The 21826-nt window shown below is 39.5% G+C and overlaps 3 protein-coding genes across 3 annotated transcripts; 2 read left to right on the plus strand and 1 right to left on the minus strand.

The window, feature by feature from the left end:
- Positions 1-1129: 1129 nt before the first annotated feature.
- On the plus strand, positions 1130-11393 carry LOC110052897 (uncharacterized). Its single transcript, XM_020759088.2, has 13 exons — positions 1130-1224; positions 2934-3032; positions 3230-3418; positions 3811-3924; positions 4157-4399; positions 4516-4773; positions 5182-5475; positions 5953-6213; positions 6588-6743; positions 7136-7344; positions 7801-7956; positions 8276-8673; positions 9811-11393. The coding sequence occupies exons 2-13, from the start codon at positions 2966-2968 to the stop codon at positions 10223-10225; spliced, it is 2760 nt and encodes a 919-aa protein (XP_020614747.2). The 5' UTR covers positions 1130-1224; positions 2934-2965; the 3' UTR covers positions 10226-11393.
- A 102-nt stretch (positions 11394-11495) lies between these two features.
- Positions 11496-16397, minus strand: LOC110052898 (zinc finger protein AEBP2-like). The gene is made up of 5 exons (XM_020759089.2): positions 16059-16397; positions 15455-15903; positions 14258-14382; positions 13436-13506; positions 11496-12443 (listed from the first exon to the last, which is right to left on the minus strand). Exons 1-5 carry the CDS (start codon positions 16349-16351, stop codon positions 12296-12298), a joined length of 1086 nt encoding a protein of 361 aa, XP_020614748.1. The 5' UTR covers positions 16352-16397; the 3' UTR covers positions 11496-12295.
- Positions 16398-16826: 429 nt separating this feature from the next.
- Positions 16827-19868, plus strand: LOC110052856 (zinc finger CCCH domain-containing protein 10-like). Its single transcript, XM_020759049.2, has 2 exons — positions 16827-16990; positions 17751-19868. Exon 2 carries the CDS (start codon positions 17983-17985, stop codon positions 18865-18867), a length of 885 nt encoding a protein of 294 aa, XP_020614708.1. The 5' UTR covers positions 16827-16990; positions 17751-17982; the 3' UTR covers positions 18868-19868.
- Positions 19869-21826: the final 1958 nt, after the last annotated feature.

Consider the following 21826-nt stretch of genomic DNA (forward strand, 5'->3'; position numbering starts at 1 on the left):
TACAACCAAGAAAAATTAAATTTTCAAATTTACAGAAAGCTGCTGCGTTGCGATCTTAATGTACTTTGGAAAATCTCTAAACAATACCAGAGATTAATACAGATTGTAACAGTAGACAGACAATTCACGGCAGAAAAAAAATCCTTCGTCTTGAAATAAGTGTATACCGAGTATAACGACGTAGATTGAATTTCTGCTAAATTATAAGAAAAAAACTTACCTCTCATAATGTAGGAAAGTCGCGTAACCTGAGTTATTACACTGCATCTAATGCTAATTACTTCAAATTCATATTCATCAGTGTACTTTATTGAAATTATTGTTGCTTCCAGGAAAACGCCTTATCTAGCGTTATTAACATTGAGTTATTGCCAATTGTTTGCAGTGCAGGAAACACCTAAACAGGCAAAGCGCCAGTCTTGAAAACAAATTGGTCAAAACGGGTGTTAATTATAAACTGAAAGTCTTCGTGGCTTGGCAAAAGGGCAAAATGACTAAATTTTCTCTTTTGTTAGCTTGATACTTAACAAGAAAAGCATACAAAAGAATTTTACTTTTTTTCAAATAGATTTTGGAGAGCTTTCGATTAGCTTCCGATTTTCTGGCTGACTGCCGAGTTGCTAGGTTACAGGTTAACCATTGTGTAATAGGTAATTGCACAACATGGTCGAATCACCTTTGGCCGAAGAAGAGAAAGAGTGTTGTTTTTACCTAAAAACATGATTTGCCCTGCCAAAGCGTTTGTTTTTTAGTTGTTACAGAGTAAAATTTTCACCCTTCGGGTTTGCAAGAGTATAATTTTTACCGGACATCTCAGTAGTATGTCTAAAAAACTGTTTTCACAAACTGTTGACATTTTAAATCAACATATCTTGTCGTGAGTCAAACACTTTGCGCCAGATGAACTCACCTGTACGTGAATTTTTATTCGATTAAAAAAAATCTTTCACATGGGAACCCTCGCGCTCTGAATCCTCACTTATGTCATTGCCTGTAAGCCATATACGCTCCTCGGCGCATGTATTCTCTAAACTGAACCTGTCTTGCATGTGTTGTTTTGTTGCTCAACTATCAACAGCACCCGTCTTTCTCTGAAGCGGTACGCGCGCTCCAACACTATGACGTCATGCTTTGGCGAGTCTCTGTTGAAGATCAAAGATGGCGATTTTGGAGCCAACATGACTGACTTATACAATCATGAATGCTATGAAGGATTCTTAGAAGGTGAGCTAAATTTCAAAATTCATGTTTCTTCTACCGAACAATTAATTTCAATATTCTTACAGGCGCAAAAGCGCTCTCTGCGAGGGTCAAACCAGTAAATATTCCAATTTGTCACCCCCGGTGGACTGTCATGATTTTGATTCAAATTTCCAAGGGTATTATTTCCGCATTTTTAGTAGATTTTTTAAAGCAAATAATGGCTGTTAGTTTTCTTCGATTCCTCTTCAATTCGATGTCTTTAAGGTACCCGACATGGCTAAAAGCGCTTTCCTGTGGTTATATTGTTTGATTCTCATTCAACCTGTGGTTTGCATGTTCACTCATGATTTCCGAATAAACCTTCCTAGACTGTATCTGAAAATAGACACCAATCTTCTTCTTTACTATGATGGTTCTGTTGAAGCTTTAACTCTGAAATATCTCCATTTTAAACTGGTAGCGACGATCGCGAAGTACCGTGGTCAACAATCGTGAACTTTATCTCTTCTTTGCTTCAATCCATGATTTGATTTTCGTATGTTGAAAATCATAATTAAACCAGTTGATACGTCTTCGACATAGACGGAAGATCAAACTCTTTTAGCGTGCATCATAAAAAAAGAAACTTTAATCGTACAAAGCGCCCGCAACTCTTTAAAGATTTGCACTACTTCTTAAAATCAAGAGGGCGCCTTAATTAAATTAGAGAGACAGAAAAGTAACGCTCAGTGTCATCATAATAAAAGAAGTCGTTAAAATCTAATGAATGTCGATATTTTTCAAGTTAACTTAACTATTGTGTAATTAGTTCCGTGTAAAGCTCGAGCCGAGTGCAGGAGTGCGAGTGTCGGCCTACAACAATACACAGGGTAAAACTAAGGATGTGTTTCTATGAGAGATCACTCTTAGTAGGGAAAGCGTACTGAAGGCCACGGGAAGGAGGAATTAAAGGAAAAAATATAACTTTATATAAACTGAAAAAGAACAGATTTAATGGCCAAAGTTTTGACCAGCGCAATTTGTCTTCAGCAGCAAGCTGAAAATTAGTCTAAATATTAGGCAATAAACCTAGCTACTTTACTATATTGCCGCAGCACTAGCCTCGAGGGAGAATTTTTCACTGGAAATCGTTTCTTGTTTCCAGTTGCATTGTACTATTTAGAGTGCTTCAATCCAAGCGCGCAGCAAATAAATATTGAGCTATTCGTGCACGGTCTGTTCGTTTGTTTTTGTAGGTCTTGTAATTTTCCAGTGCTTTAGCCATAATCTCCATTTACCAGCTTTGTGACTGCAGGATAGCGTACCTATTTGCGCTTGCTGTGTTGTCAGTCTTGCTGCGCATGCCTGCATCCAATGTCCTCATAAAGTGTCTTAAAAATAGTACTTCTTTTTAATAAACTTTTCACGAAAACGATAATTTATGCGATACGTCAACGAGCGAGAGCGGACAATTTGACAATTTTTTATCTTAAAAATAAAAATCAACGTCAGTTTTTAATGTCAAAGTAGTCTGCGGATCCACTCGGCTATCGCCAGGTGATGCACAGCTGTTTTGACAATGTTATGACGAAATTCATGATCAATAACAGGACAGACGTATGAAAAACTGACGTCAATTTGTTAAATCGCACTGTTTCTTTGCACTGAACATTACTTGGCACACTGTTTTTATAAAACTGCTCTTATAAAACTGCTGTTTCAGTTCTATTTATTTTTTCATTTTTATCAAGACGAGAGACGTTGAAGGAGGCACTGTCCAGCCATGCACCTGAGATGTGTGTGTGTTTTATTATTAGTGGGTGTCAACGTCACATGGGCTGGACTGACACGTGAGTTATCTTCCTGCTTCTCATTGGTCAATTTTAAGATCAGTGAAGGACATAATACTGCCCTTGTTTGTATCGTAATTTTTACCATTTTAAGGTTTTCACCCACTGTAAAGATCCATGTAAAGGTCAAAAAGTTTTGCTTTGTTCGATAATTATTTCTTCAAACTTACTGTATACATATTTGTGTTTTATTTTAGAGGATTTTAATCAAGTATTCTATCTCGGTTTTGATCGATACAATGGAGATCGTGTTTATGATGATTCATTGCACAACAACAATGCGACCCTCAAGTCTGCTTTCTTAGATAAAATACCCGGCAGCTGTGGCATGTGCGCCAGGGTGTGTTGTGGGGGAACTATTCCTATAGATGGAGCTAAGTTCATTGGTAAGTACTATCGATAATAATTTTAATGGTAATCGTTCTTAAAGACATTGTGATGAAAAAATATAGTTTGCGTATGAGTTGATTGTTTGCTGACTGACTGACTGACTGACTGACTGAATGACTAACTGACTTCCTGACCGACTGACTGACTGACTGACTGACTGGCTGGCTGGCTGGCTGACTGACTGGCTGGCTGGCTGGCTGGCTGGCTGACTGACTGGCTGACTGATTAAATGAGTGACTGACTGATTAAATGACTGACTGACTGATTAAATGACTGACTGAGAGACTGATTGACTAGTCGCTGGCTGGTTGGCTTGCCGTATGGCTTTATGAATGGCCCATTAGAACAGTTACAATCTTTTTTCATGCCATTTTGTTCTCAAATGTAGGCGTCCCTTACATCGAAGTTATGATTGCTCTTATGGTACAGCTAAAGGAGACATCCGGGACAATAATCCTTTTCGAGACTATCGGAGGACCGCCAAAGTCTAATCACCAGGAACGTGAGTAACTATCGTATCCTTAATATCGTTTCAATGTCAAGTAGCAAGCAATGCTGAACTAATTTTTCTTTTTGTGTTTATTGTTGTGGTTGGGCCTTTCCTCCGCGACCATGATTTTACCTTGTGTAATCGACAAAAGCTCTCTCGATGAGCAGTTTGTACTCTTAGAGAAAATGCCGACTTAACAATATTGTTCAAATAAAAAATCTAAACTAATTTCCTGTAATTTTAGCCCAATATCTATTGCAAGTGGAAAACGCTAGGGTACGCTGGTTTCACCGCAATGAAAACGGCTCTACCGTGTTCAGTATCGTGACAGACGGTCCTGTTCTGTCCAATGGCAAATGGTATCACCTGGCCGTGATGTATGACGGTCTGCGAGGTAGTGCTAGGATATACGTCGACGGCAAACTGAAAAAACAAGAGACCGCTGACCCTGGTGTATTTCTGTCCCGAGACTGGTCTAAATATGCCGGTAGGTGAAAGTAGAGATATTTTGCTTCATGTAAGACTACAGTTATTCGACTTTTTTTGCACGTTGATTTTTTAAAACACTTACCTGTAAAATTTTTCTTCTGACTTCGAATGCAGGTATAGGTAAATATGACGGACAAGGTCGCTTGGAAGGCTATGTGGACGAGCTATACATATACAATAGGACTCTCCCTGAACCAGCGCTTAATGCACTTATTCAAAAGTGTCAGGGGCCGAAGAGCACCATGGTCCTGCATTTGAGTTTTGACAAGAAAAGTGGGACCAAATTTCTGGATGATTCTGGACTTCTGAACCATGCTGTGATCGGTGGACCGCCTCTGCAACCAGGCCAGCCTACTCCAGCCCCTCCCCCTCGTAAGTATGGTTCCTATATGTCATAGTAGCTTACACAGAGATGATGATCAAGTTCCCGGATAAAGTACGACCGCACGAGTGACCCGCACAATTAACGGCTGGAGGAAGAACTTTAATACCACTTGAACTGTTCGATTAGTTGAATTTTTCGAAGCAAATTTAAGATCGTGCTGTAGCAGCCCGTGCAATAAGAGCTTCGAGTGGATGAGTGATCGACAAAATTAAATCCAAGCCCGACGAATCTTAGACAGCCTTTTGTTCTATATGTGAAACATTCTACAGAGAGGAAAGATAACTGCAATATAGTTTTCGCCTAAGATAGGTATTTTCAGCAAAGTTTCATTGCACTCCTCCTGACCAATTCACCTCTTGGCAATAACTTTTCACAAGATCTTTCTTCCCTCTCAGCCGCCAAAGGAAGCTGTGGGAATGGCGTACAGTTAAGCGCGGGACAAGCAGATATTAAACTTGACGGGAAAACATTCCGAAACAAGCCAATCGACGCTGTTACGCTTGCGCTGTGGATCAACGTGACGTCCGTGAAAGGAAAGCATTACCTGTTTGACACGATTGGCGGACACTCAGCACATAAACACGACCAATATCTGCTAATCATAAATAACGGAGCCATCACTTGGAGTCATAACGATGAAAATGACAGGCAGCTGTTTACAGTAACGACTGATCCTATAGTTATTGAGAGTACGTATATAGTTTTTGCATTGTTTACCTTTTTTGAACGCATTTTATCCTAAGAAGGAGAGGGGCTCATGAAGGGAGTTCGTCATTTGGAAATCGCGTTTTGGTATTACTAGACAATATACAATAGACACTTAACAACCCTTTTCTGGAAAACGGCCGTAAGACGACCGGAATTGATACTTAAGACAGGGGACGAAGCCAGTATAAGGCAAACCGACGCCCTTGCCTCAGTCATTTTTTTTTTTTTTTTTTTCGTTTCTGTAGTTTCTTTTTTGAAAGGTAAAAGTAAGAAAGCAGCTGCTAAATACCTATAGGAAGAGAATTTAACCATGGATATTGCCTCAGTCATAATTTTTTTTTCTGGCTATGGCCATGAAGACCCATCATATAAACACCTTGGACTTGATAAGGTGGTATACTAAACGAATGACATTTCATGACTGTTTGGTTTACATTCTCTATTATTTTATATTACAGAGCAATGGGTGCACGTAGCTGTGACGTACAGTGATGCCAGTCGGCAAGCAAAAGTGTTTATCAACGGCAACCTAAACAAGCAGGGGCCTGGGTCGGGCCGACTGTCGGAAGACTGGGACAGCTATGCGGCATTTGGTAAACACGAAGGAGCTGTGACGGACGTTGACACACTGGATGAAATATATATGTACAACAGGGAACTGTCTCCATTTGAAGTTAAAACTCTTTATGACAACTGTAACTTTGGCTCAGCCAAAACACGTAAGTAACTTGCCTAAGGGGTGTCAAAAAGTGACAAAAGGAGTGCAAGAAGCCAGTCAGATTTAATATATCTATTTGCCAATTTAGGCCCAAATGATGCATCTCCAGTCTGCTTGCTTTTTTACAATCGATTACTTGAGTATTGAAAACGGTATGAGAATTGAATCCGCAGAAATTCCTTCTTGTTTGGCTGCTAAAAATCATACGTGTTGAGCTTTACATTCACCTTGGTTGAAAGCAGCATTTCCCTGGCCCCTTTCCCCTTTTCTTCATAACAGCAAGTAAAAGTTTCCTAGAAAAGGAACAGGCCGAGAGGCTGGAGTCTCGTGATTTCGGTCCAAGAGGTTTTAATTTCTGTGGTTTTTCTATTTCAGCGAGTACCGGCCAAGTGCTTTACTACGGATTTGATCGCGTGTCAGGTAGTGACGTGTATGATGACTCTGGCAGTACGAACAATGGTGAGTTAACCAGCCTCGCTACAATAACAAAGACCAGTGGGACTTGTGGGAACGGACTTAAGCTTCATGGAGGTGAGTCATGGTAGAGTCCGTTACTTGGAAAAGTTAATCTGTTGTGGTCTGTACATGGCTCTGATAGTCTACCGATATCTTCAGATGTGTTGTATACGATTTCAACGTGACTTGGCTGAATGTTACGTTACGAGCTGGTAAAAAAGGTCACGAGTGATGCCATGAGGAAGAGCAATAAAAGAGGAGAAATAACTAAATCGTTGCTGGCCAACTGACATGCATTTACAAGTGAAGAGGGAAAGGAAGAAAATTAACCTGCTTAACTTAGAAGAACTTAGAAGAACATTTCCATGGACCTCCATGCTACTGTTATGGAAAAACAACTTCCATCGGGCTAGCTTGCAAGGAAATTTATTTTTTTTTTTTACACAAAGTTTTATTCAATTTATTAGGCAATATTCTAATCAGTGGTCAGCGGATACAAAGAAAACCACTGTTCAGTGTAACAGTGGCTGCGTGGCTTAAACTAGATACCAACCGTGGTCAGCAGTCTATCTTCAGCACTTGTAACCCGGACAACCCGTGGAACAGCCACGTGCAATATTCACTTACGATCACAGACGGACGAGTAAAATGGTTTCATAAGAACGAAAAATCACAGGTAACATTTTATGGCTTGCTTGGAATAAAATAAGTCTGCAATGCCTGCATGCATGTATTTGATCGTTATTAAAAACTGGCTCAAAGGATAATGCAATTCAAGAGTTTTCATTGGCTTAGCTTTCATGGTGTATAAGCCATTGTACCATGCTCTTACAAATATGGTAAGCGAACGGTAAATTTTTTGGAGCGTTTTCATTTTTATTTTATTTTATTAATATTCCACTCTATCTATCATTTAATATCCAACGCGTGATCGTGGACTAATTGTTAATTATCCTAAGCATGTACTACGAAATTATGCGAATGATATGGGCGCGATATTTTCTACTCATGCACACCACAAAAGAAAAACACAATAGGTGGGGTCAACTCCTTTCCTACATGTATAGCAAGATATATTGCAGCTTGCCAGTTACAGCACTCATTACTCCGGCCCATTTTTTGTTCCCTTCAGACTGTGTTCAGCGTCGAGACAAGCACACCAGTGGTGCCCGCGGGCACATGGACGCATGTTAGCTGTACTTACACAGCAACTGGCGGGAAATCTGAGATTTATGTGAATGGAGTGTTGAAAAAACAAGAGTTCACTGGCTCAGGAATTCTCTCACAGGTAAATATCTATCTTACACAATCTTGAATCTCCTTTAAAGTGACAAAAACCTTGCTAAGATGTGGCGCAAATGGTGAATGAAGAGATCGCTATACAAAATAGACTAATAAACTGGAAGTAGATTGATAAAAAGAAATCTTTAATTTTACTTGTTTTTAATGCATCTTTCATTATCCAAATGTCGATTAGTATTTCTGTACATTCCTGCTTCAGTTTTTCCTGGCATTCTTTAGTTTTTTCCTTTGTTTTATCTTCACTCTAAACTAGGCGTAGTTTTGCAGTATTCAGAATCCATAGTCTCTTGTCGTGTTTTCTCCAGGACTGGGGCGGTAAAATCAGCATTGGTAAAGAGTACGACAAAGGGAGTGATGGTAAATGGGTCGAACTCAACAGTCTAAACGGCATCATTGACGAGTTCTACTTATTTGAACGCGACTTGAAGCAAAACGAAATAACACTCCTTGCTCAGACGTGCAATTATCACAGAATAGTACTGCACTATGGCTTTGACCTGTTCACTGGTAAAACAGTGTATGACCAGTCGGGTCTCGCCAACAATGGCCTCGCGATTAATGGCACGACAACATCCATTAACGGGACATGTGGAAAGGCGGTTAATATGACCATGGGACAACTGAAACTTCGAGGCGATAATTTCAGAGGAAAACCCCAGAAGGCCATCACGATATCAGTCTGGATCAGTCTCCAAACAAACAGGTTTGATGTCACTGATCTTCAATTTTTGCATCATTGGTACTATAGCCCCTCTAGCTCTGTATGAGTATATTTTGCATGTGACAACTTTATGTGAAATATCAGAAGCATTGATTGACCCCTCTTTTGCTGCCTTAATCGTGGTGTAGAGTTTTTGGTTCAGTTTTAAGTGTTAACTCTCAAATTATTCAAAGATCGCTGTTTTAATAGCCAACTATAATGTCATCATCGTCGTCATCCTCATCATCATCCTCATCATCATCATCATCATCACATTTAACGAAGGAAGCCAACTCGCCATGGCGGGTCTCAGTGGGACCCTCACTTCCCTCTATGAGACACGCCTGCAGGGAATCATGGCAGTTGTATTTATCGAAGTAAATATCCAGTCCAAGATGATGAATACAACTACCATGATTCCTTGCATGCGCGTCTCGTAGAGGAAATTGGGCATCGCAGTCGCTTTTATTTGGTTTGATACAGCGTTGTAAGTCGTTAATGTTCCGTAGCCTAACGTGGGAGGAGCAGGAAAGACTGCAACTCTTGGTGAAAAGGGAACGGTGGGAAAACAGTGCATCAAGTAATATATACGGCTTGTAACCTAGACCCTATTGAAACGTTTCTGATCTCTTTTTTTTTTTTGGCCCCTTTAACTTAGTTACATACACGCCTGTACCTTGTTTGAGGCTAGAGTCAGCCCTGCGTAGGTTGCAGAACACAGACTATGTTTGTAATCTCTAGTACAGGGTGTCGTCATTCAGTTATAGCTACCAGTAAACACTCTTGACCTAAATTCCATGATTTCAACCACCTGCAATATATACAGTTATTGACGGATATTTCAGTAATATGTCCAAAATAGACTAAAACTCGTCATTTTGACTACGCTTCCTTGCATCTTAGCGGGGTGGCGGAGGGGAGCAGGGATGGCGCAGTGGTTAGAGCGCTCGCCTCCCACTAATGCAGCCCGGTTTCGATTCCGGTCCGGTTCCATATGTGGGTTGAGTTTGTTGCTGGTTTTCGCCTTGCTCAGAAGGCTCTTCTCCGGGTTCTCCAGTTTTCCTCCCTCCACAAAAACCGACACTCTAAATTCCAATTAGATCGATCTCTCTAAATATTGTAATTTATATTCTACTTCAGGGGACGACACGAATTATTTGACACAATCGGAAGTCATTCTGATCACAAACACGACCAGTACGATTTCGCTGTGCAGGATGGGAAGGTTATCTGGTATCACCACCAAGAAAACGACAAAGAGGTGTTCAACATCGTCACCCTTCCCGTCATTCCCGCGCGCAACTGGACTCACCTGGCCGTGACGTACGACTCTTCCACCATGTTGGCCAAAGTTTACGTAAACGGAGTACTGGTGAAACGAAAGTCCGCCAGCGGGGATCTTTCACAAGACTGGGGTCATTTTGCCGGCATTGGAAGACACTTTTACGAAGGGACTTATTTATCTGGACTTATTGATGAATTTATTATATTTAATTACTCTCTTAGTGACTCTGAAATTAAGTATCTTGCGCAAGGGCGGTGCTCCAAAAAGTAAGTCGACAATCTCCGTCGTGCAATCTCTTTTTTATAAACAAAGTCTGCTTATATAACATAGTTTCCAGAACCAGGGAACTGCCTCAAGCTTTTTATATATATATCTATGTAAGGTAAATATTCTCAGTCAGTTAGAATTAAACTTTAACGGAAAATAAAGCAGTTCGTCGATAGAAATAACAGTAAATTTGAAAGTTACGTTAAGGCCTGAGAGGAGAAAAGTAGTTTTTTAGTCTAAATTTTACTTAAAGAACCATTATTAGCGAGGTTAAATTTTCCGCCGCCCAGCTTTAAAGATTGAAGCGATGTCAGTTTGCGCCTTGCGCCTGCTACCTTGCAGTTCTTGTTAGTTGTGTTTCCGGGCTAGCCAAGTCGAACTTCTGGCGCGGAATTGAAAACGAAGCTTTCAACTTTGCGAATGTTTAATATTTATTTTAATATTCATATTTTACTGTAGTCCACGTTTCTGCTACAATGGACGAGAACGAATTCAATTAAAATTACGTCGAATTATTTAAATGAAAGTCTAAATTACTTGAGAAGTGGTGAGTAAGAACTATACCACGACTGGGGCTTGGTGCAATCTTTGGAGATGACCGCTAAAGCAGCTGTCTTTTGTAGTAAGTTCTGCCGCTTTGTTCTTTGCTCCCTCAAATCGTGGAGAAAAAAGGCTAACTGTAGAATTTAGAAAGAAGACCTTTTCGCCCCCGCGTTTAATTTTCTCTCGACCCTTCTTTCAGAACACACCCACAAACCAAAAGACTATGATCTTTTTTAAAAGAGATTAAATACTCTTGCATAGATCGACGGAATACATGTATAGTCAATCCTATCGACACCAAAAGTGTCGAGATTATACAAAATAGCAAATAACCTTTGCCGACTTCTTCTCTCGCACGTGCTATACGGGTAAGTTGACATGGCTGATATTCAAGATCAGTCCATCAGAATGCGTTATTGCAGGTTCAGTGGAACCGGATAATTTTTTGCACCTCTTTTTCAAAAGGTCGTGTAATGAATGAATCTCTTGTTAACTAAGCAATACTGTGACAATTCCTCCGCCGATATTCTACCATAAGCTCGTTGAGCTGTCTTAGTAAACATATATACCATTGTAAATTAAAATTGGTCATAATTTTATTAAACAATCCATCGTGGTCGCGTCGTTACTTCTGACCAGGTTCGTTCCTTTACTAACCTATACCTGTCAATAAAGATTCTTACTACGTGGAGAGAGAAAAAAGTTACCTGAACAAACAATCAAGCCACAATTTGAAGTACATAAGTCAGTGTTTTATTGCAAAACCTGAGGTCGCGGATAACTTATTTATAAAGCCTTTCTCTTTCAAGCAAAAGGTAATGCAACAAATAAATAGGATTAAAACCAGCTACTGTAGCTGTCTAAGCCACAGGCGTGTCTGTACAATGTATCTTGCTTTTTTTCTGTCAGCAGAGTCGTGTGAGGACACTAGACACCAATATAGGACAATAACACGAGAAAAATGGCACCCGTCCACATCTCGTTACTCACTTTCTTTCTGCCTGTAATCACAAGTGTACAATTTTCATCAAGGTGCCACAGAGAATTTCGTTTTCTACAACAAAAAACGTGTTTTTTTTTTCTTCTGAAACAGAAAACGGAAACGTGAAAAAGAGTAGTCATTTGGGAGTTAACTGAGTCCTTTTTACCGGCTATCATTTAAGTCCAGAAGAAATTTTCACCATTAAATCTCTCCATTTAGCGGTCCAATGTATGTAGCCGCCACACTGTAAAGTGAGTATGGAAAGTAAAAAAGTTTTTAAGGATTCCATAAACTACTATACAAGTTGGTAATATGAATAAAGACACAGTTTGCCATTTCACACCAAAGGTGTGAAATGGAATATTCTCTTAAAAAAAAAAAAACAGAAAAGGGAAAAAAGTTTCTCCTGAGAAAGCAAGAGCGTCAGAGGGAGCTAGGGACTAGGACGCCGGAATTAAGAGTATGTTAGTGGTACAGTTCGCTACTAATTTTACACGCATGCGTCATAACTAGGACGTTTCTAAACGCTGTAGAAGCAAGCACTCATGTCATTTACGGTGATGTTTTCTGTGCGAAAACCGTCTGTAGAACGAGGGATCCAAATCGGCAGCCACGTCATTTGGGAGCTGAGAGATGTGCACCGTTCGTGTCCTATGCTTTTGCACCTCATTGAGAGGAACCCATTCGTCTGGCAATCTGTAATCATGGATTAAATACAAAGACAGTTTAGAGTGCTACAAAACAATCCTGAGCGCATGTTCACTATGTCCAAAAACCGGCTTTTACAACAAGATCAAGGCCGAGAAAGCCTTTGACATTGTAATTCACTTTCTTTAGTTGTTCCGTTTTCTAAAAGAAACTGATCCCTTCATTATGTTTCCTCATAAGCTAAAATGCTACACTGAGCGGCACACAAAATATTGCCATCAAATTCTTTAGAAGACAGTCGCAACAGAAATCACTGTTTTAAAATCAATCAATTTAGATGTACAGTCCATTTTTGAGATACATCATATGCCAAACACAAAATCGTCAAAACAGCATTAAATGTTTGCCTGCATACACATTGGCAACATACTGGTGGGGCAAAAGTAATAGTTTTTCTTTTATACAAAACATCTCTGTGAATTAATTACCAGTTGGAAGAAAAGAGGAAGCAACAACCATTACATACATGTACAATAACAGGAAAAAGCACATGTTTACCATAAAACTCAAAACTTCAAAGATGGCAACATTTCACTCCACTGCTAGGCTTTAATAATGATATTATACACCAAGGCACCAGGAAACAAATGGTCACACAACATAACATGCCTGATGGGCTGGTGACGTTTTAAATGTACTAACCAACAAGAAGACACCACCAGTAAACCCAGGACTATTGGGTTAAATTTTGTTGGATTCTACACAAAATCAACATCACTTAATAATTTGATTGTTCAGTTAGGTTGTCCCTTTATCCCCAACGCCAAGGTACCAATTCTCGCCTCAGGCCACAAAACATTCACTAAAATAGACAGGAGTTGGAAGAGAGTGATTATAGGATTGATCTTTGGATTTAATACTTTGAGGAAAAACCCACTAAATAGAATGAGTGGTTAACAAAGGTGACTGAGGTGTGTCAATTTCAGGGTTTGCTTTTGGTTTTGTGAGGTAATTATGTATTTTAATGAGTGTATACTTACATGTCTTCAGGGAGCCATCTCAACAGTACATCTACGTCTCCAGACTCTTCCTCAGTCCTTCTTCCAAGAACCTACAGATACAGCGAACAATTTATGAAGTATTCAACACTGAGAAATAACGTGAACAGTACTCAAGCTCTACTACAAGGACAGATTAAGGAGAACAAGCATGTGACTGCAGCTTAGCGCCAGTTTCTGCAGCATTAATATTGCTACCTTACCTGGAGGAGAAGTAAGTCCATCGCAGACATTACACATCTCACCCACCCTCTCACCATCCAGTATGTTGTAGCCAAGAATAGTTTATAAGTAGTCAGTAGTAAAGTTCTTTGCCCACTAACACAAATCTACGAGAACCCCAGCCAGGTACTAGTCCAATGCATGTTATCAGTTGGTCACATCAGTACACTGAATTAAACCATCATGCTTGAATGACATTATCTTGATACATCTGCAAATTGTTTCTTATTGGTAATTAGCATTAGTCATGTTCTTTAACTGTAATATTTCTATGGAGCTCATGAAATGTATGAGTCGCATGTTTTTTGGCTTTATCTGGCTCACTCATCTTTGACCACAAACACCAGTACAAAAAGAAGTAACACTCAGGTCTGTTGTATTGTACTGTGAGCTGACTTCCCATCAGCTGACCTTCGATTCTTGACTCAAGCAATGGATATAATACAAACAGGTCAGTAATATTATTGTTCATAATGAACAATAATATTACTGACCTGTTTGTATTAATTATTAAATGTATGCGCTGTCTCCGATATTTTAGTCACCTTGAATTGCTTTGCTACTCAGGACGAAGACACTCACCTTACTTTGAAAAACGATGTTTGCGCCATCAATACCGAGTCTATAGCAGGACACTGGCATTACATGCGGTAACTTCTCTTTTATACTGCTCACTGCATGCTGGTCAATAAAGTCTTCTTTCACCGCTTGAGTTAATAAACAAGAACAAGCAATTTTAGTTAAAGCAAGCATTACTATCAACTTGCAGTAAATACAAAGACTATCTAATTTTTACAATGCACCTGCATTGCATCAGAGCATCCAAAGTTTAAGTTCAATAGAAAACTGCCTGCAAGTGAGCCACTTACAAAATGTGCTTGTCTTTATTGTGATAAGTTGATCAACTGACACCAAATGTTAGATAACAAGGGAAAGTGGTAAAGCTTTTTAGTTAGTTTAGTTTTTTTGGCTAGTTTTGAAACCTCATCATTGCCATTCCAAACTGGAAAAAATGAAAAGTTGGCCGAATCTCTAAAAGCAAGTATCACAGACTGCAGTCACTAAAAGTATCAGTCACTACAGTATGTGGTTAATGATGCTTCATGCAAGGATAACTTAAACTGCATCAGTACCTCCTGTAAATTTTCATGTACCGCTAAACAGCAACAAATTGAAATACAAAACCCTTGACCTCTACAAATGGTGTAGTCTTGTACTTACGTGTCTCACAATCCTTTCAGTTTTCAATAATATTTAATTATACAATTTTTGGATAGATACCATTCTGTTCGGTACATTTAAATCTATCATGTCTTTCTCCTCTTTGCAATAGACTTCAAGGAAAAGGAGTCTTCCAAATTTCGTTGATGCATAAGCAATTGCTTGTAAATAAACGAAACAGTTTCACCAAAGGTGTTAGGAACGTCACTAGAGACAATACACTTTCGAGAGATTGACAAATTGTTTTAGCGGTGGCAACCGACGGTCGGCAGAAAAAAAACGCTGTCCTGTCTACGATTTAGCACGATAAACAATCTGAGAATGTCGCATTTCAGAAATAGTTTCATCTGCCCAACTGCACTCATTTTGTCATGCACTGGTTAATTCTCTACCCGTGCTGTGTATGCATACAGTGTAGCTTTCGGCATCGCATCCATGTAGAAAGGATACTGGTTTGAGCTTGGTAGAAACAGTCGCCAAGACAATTATTATTGTCACACCTTTTAAAAAGGTAAAATATTTAAGAGATCAAATGATAATTACAATCAGCAGACCAACCTTGCACCGGAGGTTTGGCCTGCCGAAGAATCCTTATTTTCTTCTTCTTCTTTTTCATTACTTTCTTGGGCGAGGAATCGTTTTCCGATCTCTGTCTTTTTGCTGGCTTGGAATCGTTAAAATGTGACGGTACATGCCTCGCTAGACCTTCTCTCGAAGAAAATGTCATAGAACATCCACTTATCATACATTTAAAGGGTTTAACACCTGTGTGTGCATTAACGTGTTTTGATAGCCACGAGTGTGATAAGCTCGGTTTATCAAACACTTTACAGCCTTCCCACAAACAGACAAAAACATCATGAGTGGACATCGGTTCAACGTGAGCAGTCCTAACATGTTCTGATAATTCAGCGACGCTTTGAAATACTACATGACACGAAATCCACTTGCATTCCACGGCACATTCGTCCTTAGTAACGGCAGATTTTAGGCCTCCTCTTCTTTTTCTGTTAAAAGAAAAATTAACAGCTCAGTAAGCATCGCAAGCGGCAACGATACAAGGCAATCCATTGCCAGATAACTTGGATTTGATCGTATGTTATTGGCAAGCGCTTGCGATACGAATCAGAGCCACATCAAAACGGCAGAGCAGTATACTTACTCTTTACAGTTTGCTCCAGCAGAAGATGCTTCATTATTGTCTAATTCTCTCTTTTTGGAATGTAAGAAAGCGGCACTAGTTTCGTTAGGGAAGCTTGATTCGCATGAATTGATCGCAGGGGATCCGTCTCCTTTAGGTGTTTGTTTAGAATTATCAACCAAACAGCTCTCGTTCCCTCTTAGCTCAAGATCTGGTGTACTACACGAACTGTTTGGCGTTCCGGTTCCAAGCGATTCAAGGTCGATCATGGTATGACAACTAGACGACTCAAACCCATCTTCAGCGTCCGCCATGTTTTGCTGCGACAATCACGTGGAATTAAAAGCGTTTGTATTGTATCAGCCAATCAACGGGCTTTATCAAAGTAAAAGCAAATGGTGGAAATAAAGAAAGAAACAATGAATTTCTTTTCAGGATTTTAGCAGCACATTATTTCTCACTCACTACTTCTCTTTTTGCCCTAACTAAAGATACATGGTCTTTTGCTAAAATTGTATTGAAATTCGATGCAAACAACTGACATGTGAGCAGCACAAAAACAAACAAGAAATATCAACTCCATGCAGTATGAGTAAACAAAATTAAATCCCCTGATTACCAATATAAGGAGAATCCATAAAAAAGCAGGGAGAGAGTTCTGTGTGACGCTGAGAACTCTATTAAGTTTAAATATAAATGAAAACAACAAGTTTAGCGTAAAAGAACAACAACAACAGACTCCCAGCAGCCCTCGCGAAAATGTCTGGATATGCCAAATAAGGAAAAATGTAAAAAGTTGCCCGAGCACGTGTCGTCACTCACTTTGGCTTTTACGCCATTTTGAATGCGAAGGGCGAATCATTTTGTTCTTTCGAGCAGTTGCAGCGAATATTCGCTCTTTAATAGCAGAGCGGGGATTTCTAAGCGAAAGGCGCCATAGGATAACAGGCAAAGTATGCGGTATTTCATTGTTAAGTCACATTTTACAAGTTTTCTAGCAGGGATTCAGTGTCGCGTCGTTTCGAAATGCACAAATCGACGAGCACGCGGTCACCTTGTTTGTGTCTTGGGACTGCTGTTCTTTCGGTTTTTACGTCTGAAAGTTTGTGTGAAATGTCGTTTTGAATTTTGTAAACTGTAGACCCGGAATGTGGTGAACTTTTCTTGATAGTCAAACTGTCTCCAAATCATTGCTTGTGAGCTTTCGACGTTATCAATCTCGCTGCCGTCGCTGCGAAATACTTTGCATGGAACGAAAAAAAAAAGATAGATTGGAGTAATTAAGCTCACGTCATTTGCGATGCGGTTTTTGCCAGTCAAGACATTTCGTAAAAGACTTCAGCTAGCAAGTAGTGCAACGTGGTGTGCTCCGAGTCATAAGCTTAAAGACGTTTCTAAATCGTAGTTGAAAAGGAACTTAATTGAAGGTTAAGCTTACATTTCACCTTAGAGAGTTCAAGATTTTAGATTTAATAAAAAATTCACTTGTTACCCTACCAAGTGCTATTTATTGCAAATAAGATTTAGATGGTCAAATATCATTGGAGTGGAAACAATTTTGTTATATGTACTGAGTTATCTTTTGAAAATGTTGTATGCTAAGAAACTTCATTTGCGTAGCTGCCATCTGCCTACTTAGCCCAATATTGAGAGTCCTAGCACCAATAGAAACGTTTTGCCTAACTATTTGCATTTTGCGCTTCCGTTATGCAGCATTCCAGTACGCCTGATTTGCGTGGCGCAAAACAGCAGTGAGTTGAACGCAGAAACCTTGCGACAGTTTTGCAGACAGCATCTTGGCAGCAGCGATTGCAGCAATAGCCTGTGCAGTGATTCAATATATCTGGTGAGCGCTCTGACAGTAGGCATTGAATTTGAGAGATTGCAAAGCGCCTATTCCGTTTATCAGGCTCAAATCTGTTGAAACTACCCAGTTTTAAAAGAAATGTCCCAGAGCTCTGAAAACAAAAACGACACCAACAATAACGCTACTGGAAGAAGCCAAGAAGGGACCAACGACTCAATCTGCCGTGATTATCAGCGTGGTGTTTGCTCGCGTGGGTCAAAGTGCAAATTCAATCATCCAGACGGCATGGGTACTGAGGTCACAAATAGTCCAATGATTTGCCGAGATTTCCAAAATGGAAAATGTAACCGTTCAACTTGCAAGTACTTGCACCTATCCAACAATGAGGAGAAGATATTTTTACGCACTGGTCAGATGCCACCAAGACGTGATGGTCCTATGCCTTCTAGAGGTGAGCAAACACGTGCAGGACCAAGTGATCCCATTTGCAAAGATTACTTAAACAGGAAATGCTCTCGAGGGCAAGGCTGTCGTTATCGCCATGTGTTGGAAGAGGATCAAGGAGATTTTGGAGGTTATGGGTTTGATGGTCATCCTAGCAAACGTCGCCGTGACTCATATGATGGCCAAAACTTCTATTACCTCATGGATGAAAATGAATCATTGCGACGCAGGGTTGCTGATCTCCAAAAGCAAGTTGCTGACCTCAAAGCCACAAATGAAGTTCTTTTGGAGCAAAATGCAAAGTATCGCAATCAGATAGGTGAACGTGGAAGCTACAATGGTAGTGGAGGTAGCAGTGCAAGGCCTGGAGATTATTCCTCAAGCTTCAGTTCCAGTCAGTCATACAGCACCTCTTATCCACCACGAGAAACCTATGCTTCAAAGGATGCATACAGTGGCTATGGTTCTGGAAAAGATCAGTATTCTTCCTCTACTCAGAGTGGTAGTACCTCATTTGGTGCATCAGGAAATTACACTTCTAACTCGGCGTATGGGACCAATTATACCAAGTTTGATTAGTACTCAACAGTTCATGTTACAGGACCTTGAGCTGTTTTTTTTCCCTGACAGTGATGGGTGTTGGCTGATAGAAAATTGCTTTGTCTGTGTCTTTTGTGTCAGCCAGTAACTTTAATTTGCACCAAGTTACAATAGCATAAGAAGTAGTTCAGAGCTTCATTGTTTGGAATGGAATGGAAGTTTCTGAGGCAATCTGGGTTTTTATTATGTGACTGCATGAACTTACAGTCAATGCAAGTAGAAAGCATCCATCCTGGGTGTTTGTTTAAACTGTTCTCTCTTTTCAACATGGTTGAAGAACATTTTTAGGTTGATATTTTGCTATAGACATTTATGCAGTGTTTTTATAAATATATATGACAATGGGATAACTATTTGAGTTATATTTTATTGTGATTTAATAATAAGCGTCCCTTAAAATTGGTGCACAAAGGGGTTTATTGTTGTGTTCACAAAGCACACATTACCACTGACAAGTGGTGTTGGGTTCTTAGCTTGCATATTCTTAATAGGCATAGACCTCACCACTTTAACCCTCTTTGGGACTGCTTGTCTATTTTGGAACCTTCAGTGATACAAACATATGTTTTGTGTGTATAATGAGGTGCACACAAGCAGCTCCCAGTTGTTCATTATAGTAGCAAACCTATGTAAGCACAGACACTTGATTACAGAAGTAACACTAATTTTTGTCATCAGCTTTGCCTCTGTACATGGAAATGTATACTTCGTAGAACTTATGTTGACTTTTTTGTGTGTTTATTTCAACCTCGATTAACTTGATCTGCGAACCATTTTTTAACATGTACTGCATGTCCCCTCATCTTTGATTTTGCATCAATACTGCTTTAATAAGACACGTGTATCTCTTTCAAAGGTAATTGCAATTAAAGCATTTTAGGTGAAAACACTTTACCAAAAAAAACAGTCATTACAATGTTTTCAAGTGTATTGTCAATGTGTATTGGCTCATTAAAGTGGAAGTTTTCATGCCTTTCGTACTTTTATTGTGGCACTGTTTCTTGTAAGATATTGGGCTGTCTGCTTTCACGTGTGCCCAAATATTATCATTGAATTTGGAAAAACAACTATACTGACTCCAACAAAGAATGGTTTGACATACATATATGGTATACATGCATTTGCTATGTAGCTGATTTCCCCCCCAACCCCCCCCCCCCCCCCCGCAACAGTGCATGCTCTGCACCTCAATGGTTAGTTTAGTCCCATGGCATGTAACAATGAATCTGTTTCCTATCAAACTATTCAAACATGTGATGACTGCTGCTCTGCTCTGCTCTAATTGTTTCCCTTGGGAGCAATGTTGTCTAGCAACAAAATAGAGCAGATTCTTTCTTTGCTAGTCAACAAAAACAGATTTTTCAGTCTTGAAATAATTTTTTGATAGTGGTTCTATTGTTTTCATCTAAGCATGAACATGTGATAAAAAACTTGTTTCAATACATTGGGTGCAAACTCAAACATGTTTGCCATCAAAGGTTTGAAGTTTGTGAAAGGCATGCAGTTAGACTGAATGCAAAACCTTCCATTTTTTTCAGTCATAGCAAAGATGCAATCTCCAATGCAAGACCTCTTTTCTCAAATCCTTACACAGAAGAATGTTGTATCAATCGCAAACTTGTCAACAACTTTGAATACTTTCATTCTTTGGCGTGAAAGCTTACTTGATGTTGGGACTGTAACACTTCAAATGTTTGGCTACCAAGCAGTTCATGTTTTCACCAAATTAGAGCACATTTTTTCATCAAATGTCCACACTTAGATGAAAAGACAGTAATAGACACCTTAGGTTATGGAGACCAAAGATGGCTCTGATTGCCTTGAACAGGTTGAAAGTTGAGAAAATGTCTGTTTTTGTTGATAAGACAAATCCTTAGTGGAACCCTGTAATACTGACGACCATGCACTTAAAATCTGGTTGTATGGGATTGTAATTAAACAAAATGTTGGTGTTGCAAGTGATAATAACTAGAAGTCCTGATGAAGTTGAAATATTAATGACCAGGGCCAAAAAAGCCTGGGGGGGGGGGGGGAGGTACTCCCTTATATGGGCTGTATAGGTATGTGTCATTCCAAAGGGTACGGTTTTTTCAGCCGTTTTGTTCATAAATAGGGTATCAATTTTAGCTGACTTTGGCCATTTTGGTCATAAATAGTGTATGTTTTTTTGCACTCTAGCCTTGATATGGGTATGTTTGTAAGAAGAAGCCACTTTTCCATCATTATCAAAAAGAAAATCAACAAAAGCCTTTCACAAATTACGTTTACGGTAATTTAACATTGGTCCGAACTAGGGAACTAACCATAACGCAGGTCTGAAACGGTTTTGATTTAAGGGTCAGGTCAAATAGGGTTTTGAATTTTTGGTCAGATCATAAATAGGGTAGGGAATATTGCAGATTTTGGTTATAAATAGGGTAAGGGTTTTGGGAATTGGGCCACACACCCCTACCCAATTTTTCTGGGAATTCTCCCCCCCCCCCCCCCCCCCTTCCACTGGGCAAAAAAGTTGGGTGTAGAAAGGTGGTGGGTTTTAATGTAGGGTGGAACTTGCATCAATGGCCTTGTAAGGCCAATCATGTACATTTACCACTTGTTATCATCAGAACTAAGTTGAATCTAGAGATCACAATTTGTTGTTTGAGCTGGGATTACTTGAGCCACACAGTGTTGTTGTTGTTGTGGTTGTTTTTTCATCTGTGTTGGTATATGGAAGGAGAAACAAGTTGACTGATTACCATGAGAAAGATTTAAGGTTATCCAGTCACTATTAACATTCTCATTGGATGATGACAGCAACGCAAGAAAAGCTCCGACTAAAGCCTATTCAATTCAATTCAGTTTATTTACACGTAAGTTTTAGTTACGTAAAATTCATTAAATTAACTAAAAATATACAAAAATATCAGGAAAAAAAAGAAATAAAAAATTTACAATA

This window comes from Orbicella faveolata, unplaced genomic scaffold (genome assembly GCF_042242905.1).
Source record: "Orbicella faveolata isolate gen_17 unplaced genomic scaffold, um_ofav_v1 contig_1, whole genome shotgun sequence".
NCBI classification, from domain to species: Eukaryota; Metazoa; Cnidaria; class Anthozoa; order Scleractinia; family Merulinidae; genus Orbicella; species Orbicella faveolata.